Below are 8673 nucleotides of genomic sequence, written 5' to 3'. Positions count from 1 at the left end.
CCTCTTAATTTCGTCATGTCTAAAGAATATAAGACGAATATCAACCTCTAACAATTTACATGTATAAGCTATGTCATAAGCGACAAAGAGTCCTGTGGAACCTTATAGACTAACAGACGTATACTTGAAGCTATGTCATGTTCCTGTATCATTTTTTGTTCATCCTGTGTTGAGCCTTGTCTATTTCTACATTTTTAATTTTTTTTTCAAAGGTGATCAGAACTAAGCACAGTATTTCATATATGGCCTTATGACTAGTAAGTACCTTTTGTAGTGCTAGAAAGATTGGTTCTGAAATATCCATTACCTTTATTTATGCTTCCCAGATTGGGGAGAGAACCAAGAAATAGATATGAATAAAACAGCAGACTCAGCAGATCTTACCTCAGTATTTTCCCTTGTTTTCATATGCCCTTCTATTTCCATGCAATATTTCATTTTTGTATGCATCTGTCACTGTTTGCTTCTGTCAGAAGTTCAAAGGCAGCCCGATTTCATAAAAGGGAGATAGTATTGACTGATCCATAATATTGTTTCTATCTTTTGTTGTTGTTGTTGTTGTTTTGACCAATCCTTGATGCACATCTCCAGTTTTGAAAAGCATTTCATGACTCACTGGGCAGTTTGAAAAATCTATAGCATGAGCTCATTACCATGTTGGCTGTTGAGTATTTTCCATTGGTAGTGTTTGCAATGCAAAACTGGTTTCACCAGGCTCTTTTTCTCTATGGGGAAAAAAATGTTAAAAACTAATATATACATACATAATAAAACATATGGGAGGTGATATCAATGTGATGGATTACATTTATCATGCAGCTTTGACTACCCCTGTGCTCATTAATCCACTTCTCCCACCAACTTCCCACACTCAGAACACCTTCATACAGCCATAATGTTTAATCAACTCATCAGAAAAAGATTTTCTTCTTCCCCCTGAAATGTGGAATTCCCAATCATCCCCCAAAATCACACTGGCAATATTCTGTCCTGCACCAGTGACAAGCTCTTTAAAACATGATATCTCAAGAGCCTGCAGAACTAGATATAGAAGTTTTACACTCTTGGGGTGAAATCCTGCCCTTAATGAAGTGAATGGGAGTTTTACCGTTGACTTCAATGGGGCCAGGATTTTATCCCTGTAGAGGGAAAAATCCCAGCTTTCATAGAACCACATAATTTGCTTCTAGCCCTGGAAGTGCTCAAAATATGAAACTTTAAAGAAAACACAATTTTAGGTAATTTTTAAAGGTATTTTGCATGTTGAGCAAAAAAATTTCTCTTATTCTCAGCACCATATGGGACTTTAAGACTAAGGCACCTAGCTTTAGGGGCATAAAGATACAATTTTTAAAAACTATTGGGTCTGGTTTTGTATCTAAATCATTTTTGTGACTCATTTTTCTGTAGAATACATGGCACTTACAGAATGCATGATGGTGTGGTATAAAGGTGTTTTCAGCATTCATTTTGGATGACCTGTAGAACTCACCTAGAGCTTTCCCACTGATGATGTATTCTCTCCCTCTCTCATTCCCTTTCTCTCCTTTGCACATGATGCTAGACAAACAAGAACTTTACTTTCTTACTGCCCCTTAAACTGGGCGCACAGCAAGCAGAATTACTACTTCATCATAACACTCACTCTTTTACAGCAAAAGACCCACACTAGCAGCAAAAGAATATCACAGAGAGCCACAAAATAATTAAAGATTTAAGGCTAGGTTCTGGCTTTGATGAGATTGAGGCACATGTGAGCAGCTGGAGCAGCTGTGTGGCAATGGCTTGGAGGCATTCTCCTTACAGAGGGCAGACACAGACAGAATGCCTCCAGGGTATTGTGAGAGGGATGGAGGAGCTGCATGATCAGAAGTGGCATTGGCTATACCTACACAATGGGAGTAGCAGCTGCCCTTGCCAGTGCTGGCCTCCAGATACTAGGCAGTGTGCATACTGGCAATGTCATGGCCTCAGTCCATGAGGCATCCTTTTGGGCACCAGCAGCAATGCTAGCCATTGTCAACCCCCAAACTTGCACTCAGGGGGGCATGTGTGAACATTAGCATTTTGGATGTCTCCTACTGGGGTGCTCTTGGGGGGGGGGAAGGAAAAGAGGTTCTCCCTCGACAGCACCCACCCCAGGGCAGCCATAATGTGGCATTTGCTGTGTAACAAATTTATAGGCAATAGTTAATGCACTCATCTAAAAAGCTAAGTAAAGGTTACAATACGAGCAGAGTTTCTTTAGCTATCAGTGAGAGATCTCTGGCATTTCCAAGACTGTTATTGGGTTTTAGAAGTTTGCTTGTCTGAATCACTGCTACCTACACGTGTTTCTCAGTCTGTCTGTTTTCATGTGCCATTTTCGTTTTCTGCCTTGCCTGTAACCACTACATGCAGGTCAGGACATCATGCAACTTCTAACTCAGCCCACAGATAATACCAAGGTTTAAAGTAAAGAGGGTGTGTGTGGTGGGGGGTGGGGGAAGCTCCCCTTCCTCTCACAGGCCCGACTGAGCAGCATTTACCCTCCCTCTTTTTGTACTGTGGGGAGAGCACCCTCTTCTGTTTCAATCTACATTAACCCCTTGATCTCATAGTGATGGGGGTCATATGAGTACAGAAATAGAAACTCATAGAAAGAGACACGTGCAGGGTGATGACAAGAGGTATGTGTGACACTGGTCTAGCACTTCAGACTGAGCATTACTGACCTAGACCACGGTGAAACATGCCCTCTGAAAGCAGCAAACAAAATTGTTGATTGATAAAACACAGTTCCTGTAATGCTTGGTGTGAACAGGGGACTGTGGCAGAATTCAGAATGATCAGAAATCCATTTCAGTATCCCTTTCATTTAAAAAAGAAATGATGACCAGATAATTCACTTGCTATTGAATCAGGCGAGTCAGATGAACTTTAAAATGTTTTATTCCAAGTTGATTAAGTGTTTATGAACTCAGCCCATATTCTTCTACTTCTTGCTAGCCTAATTATTAAATTTAATGTGTGTGTGCATATAACTATATATCTATGCATTTAGGTAGACACAAATACATGCTCTTAAATAGAAAAACCCACAAAGCTAAAATGATTAATTTATGGAAACTTAAAATTAAATTAAGTATCTGGGCAGTTTTCCAGTTGATTTATAATTTTCCCTGGACAAACCATGCTTACACATAAAAACTACTGCAGAATTTACTTTACACTACACTATTTGTGTCGCTGCTCATTTGACTGCCAAGATTAGTGTTTATGACCAGGATGGCAATCTAATTAAATATCTAAGAATCAGAAAACTGGACAATATTCAAGGCCAACTCAGCATTAAATTAGAAAATTTAGCCTGGCTACTCTATCAATATATTCAGCTACCAGCCCAGCTACTATCCCAAACTATATGTTTAATGAATTTGGTCAGCATACTGTGTCACAGAGGTCTAACATACAGCCATGAACCTAAATCATCATAAATAAGATGCTTCAGTTGGGCATGGCAAAATATATTAGGCGAGCAACCTGCTTGCTGATGGTTGAGAAACAGTACTGTAAAATGCATGAGCTGCCTTTTGTAGTTTTTTGCAGGAAGCCTTGGAGAGCCGCAGATAATTTGCTTTCAATGATTCATCAAGTTGGCCCTTTGTTTCACTAATTTGAGTGTCAAGTGCAACCACATAATAAAGAATTACCAAGACCTGATAAGATTATTCTTATACTGCTGCTCCTGTCTTAACAACTGGTACTATTCTAACCTAAACCACAAATGGAATAAATAGCAAGTATACTTGCAATGCCAGCAATCTTCTTTGAAATGACAAAGCATGTTTACTGCCATCTCCACTGATGTAGCTTACATTTTTGTTTCTGCTAATAATTTCTACTTTCTTAAAAAGCATTAAATGCTGAATGCTGTGCCATAGCTAGAGATGACATTTGTTCCACTGTTAGTCTACCAATGAATTAGTAAAGATGAAAAATGGATTTCAGTGACAATTTCAGCCTTGAGAAAGATATTATTGTGAACATGGTTGAGTTAGCCTGATGAGCATTTTCTCCTTAATGTAGACTTTAATGTTATATTGGTATAGGTTAGATGTGAAATCATATATTAGAACTATTATTTTTGATGAATAATTTCAAGAGAAATATGTTCATAATTAAGATATAATTTTTTTCAAAATGCTATACTGTCATTTTAATAACTTCATGAGAAACCAACCTGAAAATGGGTTGTTTTGAAGGAGCGCATAGATAAATATGGAATTCCTAGAGCAAGAAATTCATGTAATTTAAGTTGCGTTATTAAAGTTTTCACAATTGAACTATGCATCATTAATATGGCAAAATCAAAGAAGGAAACAGTAAAGGACACCAGAGGACTGCTTATAAACTGAGAATAGAACGACTTTTATTTCCAGCAACCAGAAAGATGGCATTAGGAGCAAGAGTACAAGAAACTACAGCTCCACTTACTAGTGAGAACAGCGTGTGTTTACATTTTTTAAAACTTATTATGAAGGGTTGTTAGATAATAAGGAAGCAGGAGACTCTAAAAGTTTAGTTAATACTATACTAGAAATAGAGGGTGTTAAAATATTTGCAAAGAGAAAATGAAAATTATTTAGATGAAAAATTGTTGCCTCAAAACCACAAGGCTCAGAAAACCCAGTTAATGCTTAGAGAGTGTTGAATCTTCCTCTAGGCAAAATGGAAATAAGGTAAATTGAAGACTGTGTCTTGGTGTTAAAAGCAGGATTTAAAAAAAGGCAAAGCTAGCCTCAGCCTGCAGGGATATAATGCTGTTGTATTTTGAAAGCGTTTCATTTATGTTGATCAGAATCCCACTCACTGATTAAATATGACATTGTGCAGAAGACTGTAGAATTGTAGAGTGTGTTTCTATCCCTCTCTGCTGTTCTGTTTCAGAAGAGGGGAAAGTGGCTGCTGTGTGTGCTGAGATGAGGTTTCTTTCTGAGGAATAATACGACCTAACTTATGTCTTCCTTTAACTTCTACTTATCCTGAAACTGACTCTGTGTAGGAGACGAGGAAGGACCCGGAGTAGTTTAGGACCCAGCAGACAGTGGCAGGCGGCAGTTGTGTAGATCACTGAGAGACTAAGAGGGTCCAGTCCAGTTTTAATTCTGTCTCTAATCTCTGCCACAGCAGTGCTTTCCCCAACAGCCCCAGCTCGGGCTCGGGCGTCTCTCTCTTTCTCTCTCTCCACAGCAAAAACATGTCACTGGCTTCCTCACAATGGAAACCCTAGAGGGAAAAGTGGCCCCAGATGCGCAAGCCTGAGGATTCGGTACAAAGAGGTGCACAACATGAAGACCCTGATGGTAAGTCAATTGTTGGACCTAATTATCCCAGGTCACCCGGGGACCAAACGAAAGCAGCCCGGGTGGGGAAGAGGACGAGGGTAGTGGAGCGGGGCTGGCCAGGGCATCAGACATATGCTCCAGCCTTTCCAGGGCTGGTATCTTCTCTTTTGTTATATTTTACTAAAGGGAACAAAACGGAGGCGGAGGAGAACTTTCCACCTGCTTTTCTTTTATTCATGTGCAGGGTTATTGTTCAGAGCGTGTAGAAAACAGATCGGCTTAAAGGATGAGTCTGGCTGTAACTTGGCTAGTGCAACAATTCCTAACAGTCATTAAAATGCACGGATGGAATGGCTAAAGGGGAATGACTGCATGGGGAAGAGCGGAGGGAGAAGGGGAAGCCTGGGAAAGGGAAGGAAGGAGAAGGGAACAGGGAAAGAGGGGAAGGGCAGAGGCGGAAGGAAAAGAAGAAGGAAGGGATGAGAGATGAAGGGGTGGAGAAGAGAGGGAGGTGGCGGGGGGTAGAAGGGGGGGATTATTGGAGTTCTCTAGCCGCACTTTTGCCTGGTCTTAATTGGTGTCAAACTTGCAGGAGCTGCAAAGGGAAAGGCGCGGCGATTGCTGCCAAAATAGACACCTAACCCGAGCAGCTGCGCCCGCCCGCCCGCCAAGACACTGCCCCGAAAGTGAAACAAACTGGGAGCCCCACCTTGGCCGCTGGCCCCGGCGAGGTGTAGCCACCTGTAATGTGATGACAGGAAGAGAGGGGGGCAAATAGGTCGCGCTGCATGGTGTGTGTGTGTGTGTGTGTGTGTGTGCAGAGCAGGAGACCCAGACTTCAGCCGGTCTCCCCCGCTCAGGATTTGAACCATCCCCCTCCGCTCGCCTCCCTCCAGGATGTCCAGTCTTCTCCCACCCTGGGGGGAACTGCGCCCTCCCCCGTTAGGATCAGCCCCGTCCCTCTGTCCGTGGGTCTGTGCCCCTGGCCCTGCTCTTTGCTGTTGGCAGGGGGGCTCAGTGTCTCTTTGTCCCCTTTGCAGCGCCATGGGCTGGCGGGGTGTTTAGTGCTCACCACCATGGGCACCAGCTTGTTGCTCATGTACAGCAGCATCGGCGGCGGGGGCCAGAAAGAGCCGAGCCAGCGGCAGCAGCAGGTGGCGGTGGCGGCCAGTGGGAAGCCGGAGACCGAGCAGCAGCGCCAGAGGCTCCCTGTGGGGGCTGGGCTCCTAGAGGGCTACATCAGTGTCCTGGACCACAAGGTGAGGCGACGGGACCCCGGCCTGGACACGAGGGCAGGGGGGATGGAGCACCCCATGCAGGTGCAATGCCCTTTGGGGATCTATGGGTGCCTCCCACATGGTTCCTCCCAGCTCAGGGCCTGTTCTCAGAGACCCAGCAGAAGCTCTGGCAGGTCCTGAATGATTGGCTCAGACATGTAATTTGGCACCATTCCCCTTGGAGAGGGGTGGGGCAGGGGCCGTGGTACTCCTTGCCCATGGGGTAGCTGTGACTCCTGCACCCCTTGCCCTGGTGTGACTCTAGTACCCTTTGCTTAATGGGAGGCAGGGCTGTGACTCCTGGTGGCAGGAATGTCATTTTTGTTTTCTGCTTGTTCTATGTGTATGTGGCGGGTGGGCAATGACAGGTACCCTTAGCCATTTATTTGTGGTGGTACACCAGTGTTTTCATTGTTTCTGGACTGATGCCTGTCACCCTATTCTACTCTTCTCTGCTCTCGTTTGTATTCTGCACTCATTACTGTAGTATCCGAGCCCCTTCCAATAGGGCAGAAAGCAGTGTGGCTGCACATCTGTTATGTGTTTGTTCTTTCCTCTCCCCGACCAGTGTTTTATTTTGGATTTTTAAAAAATAATATACATACCCCTTGCTATATGTTTATGTTAGAGATGGCAAGGTCAAAGAACTGGGCCTTGACTTAGAGTGGAAGGTGGTGCGGCTTGCAATGGTCCTTAGTTCTTGTAAGAGTTCATGCCACAGTCTGGGACTGGCCCCCAAGAAAGCATAGATGAGCTTCACCTTTATTGTAGAAAGGTCCATAGTGCCAGAGGAGTGAAGTTGTCGACCACGGTCTTCATCTTGGAGGCATGCTGACTGTGGTGCATCTCTCTGATTATGTACATTGCTGCCCTTTGATCTCAGGTGAACAAACACTGGTGTTCTTCAGCCATTCTGGGTAAACTGTGGTATCCCTTCCCTCAAGTTCCGCCGACTGTGGTGCTCAAAACCCCAGAGTGGGCTGACTGGTAATACTTGCACCTGGGATCTCAGACTTCCGTATCCTTTGCTTAAGGGTGGACAGATTCTGGTATCCATCACCAGTGCTGTGCAATCTTGGCTGTCCCTCACGTAGGACAGATCTTAGTGCCCGTTGTTTGGTGTGGGTGGATCCTGGAGTCCCTCACAGAGGGCAGGGAGGTGGATGGACTCTAGTGGAATCAGGGCTCTCTTATATAGTATCTAGATTCTGGAGAAGAAATATACAAAAGAAATATATTGGCACATATAAAGGTTGTATTTTGTGGTTGTAGTGGCATTTCCCTTCAGGGATAAAATTTAACAATTATTCACAGTACTAAAATGTCACAGGCTACAGTATGTATGGCTACTGGCAGTAGTGGGCCAGTACTAGTTTACTACCGAAGTAAATCACCTTATGCTTGAGGAGAATATTTTCCAGAAAATCAAGGCATTGGGCCTTGTTGAGCAAAGTATCACATAGGGAATGTCTACACTGCAGTCGAAGGTGTGGTTGCAGCTTAGGTAGGCATACCTGCACTAGCTTCAAGCTAGCTAACACAGCTACAAATAGCAGTAAAGATGTGGTGGTAGAAGCATCAGCATGGGATGTAGGAGCCTGCCTGGAACCCTGGGTACGTACTCATATTGCTTGCGTGTATTGAAACCCCTGCCACCATCTCTGCATTGGTCTTGTTAACTGTGTTAGCTAGATTAAAGTTAGTCAGGTATGCCTATCTGAGCTTCAGTCACACCTCCAATCAGGGGCGGCACCAGAGCACCAAGCGCATGTCTGGGGCACCAAGCCGCGGGGGGCGGCCTGCCGGTCACCATGAGGGCGGCAGTGAGGCAACCTTCGGTGGCATGCCTGCGGGAGGTCCGCTGGTCCCGCGGCTTCGGCAGCAATTCGGCGGCGGGTACGCCGAAGGCGTGGGACCGGCGGACCTCCCGCAGGCATGCTGCCGAAGGCTGCCTCACTGCCATGCTTGGGGCGGCAAAATACATAGAGCCGCCCCTGCCTCCAATTGCAGCATAAACACACCCTACATTTCAATTATCACCTACTATGCTCAGATTACCTACTACATTC

At 44.5% G+C, this 8673-nt stretch overlaps 1 protein-coding gene across 1 annotated transcript in view; it reads left to right on the top strand.

The window, feature by feature from the left end:
• The first annotated feature begins 5279 nt into the window (after window positions 1-5279).
• LOC113407471 (alpha-N-acetylgalactosaminide alpha-2,6-sialyltransferase 5-like) overlaps window positions 5280-8673 on the top strand; it is an 89159-nt gene continuing 85765 nt past the window's right edge. Inside the window, exons 1-2 of the mRNA XM_026656037.1 lie at window positions 5280-5345; window positions 6368-6586. Coding sequence (XP_026511822.1) covers window positions 5331-5345; window positions 6368-6586 — 234 coding nt within the window. The 5' untranslated portion in view covers window positions 5280-5330. The remainder of the gene's footprint in view (window positions 5346-6367; window positions 6587-8673) is intronic.

The sequence above is a fragment of the Terrapene carolina genome, unplaced genomic scaffold (assembly GCF_002925995.2).
Source record: "Terrapene carolina triunguis isolate 2854851 unplaced genomic scaffold, T_m_triunguis-2.0 Scaffold211, whole genome shotgun sequence".
Classification (NCBI taxonomy): Eukaryota; Metazoa; Chordata; order Testudines; family Emydidae; genus Terrapene; species Terrapene triunguis.
The sequence above is the reverse complement of the archived record's forward strand: the minus strand, read 5'-3'. Positions and strand labels throughout refer to the sequence as shown.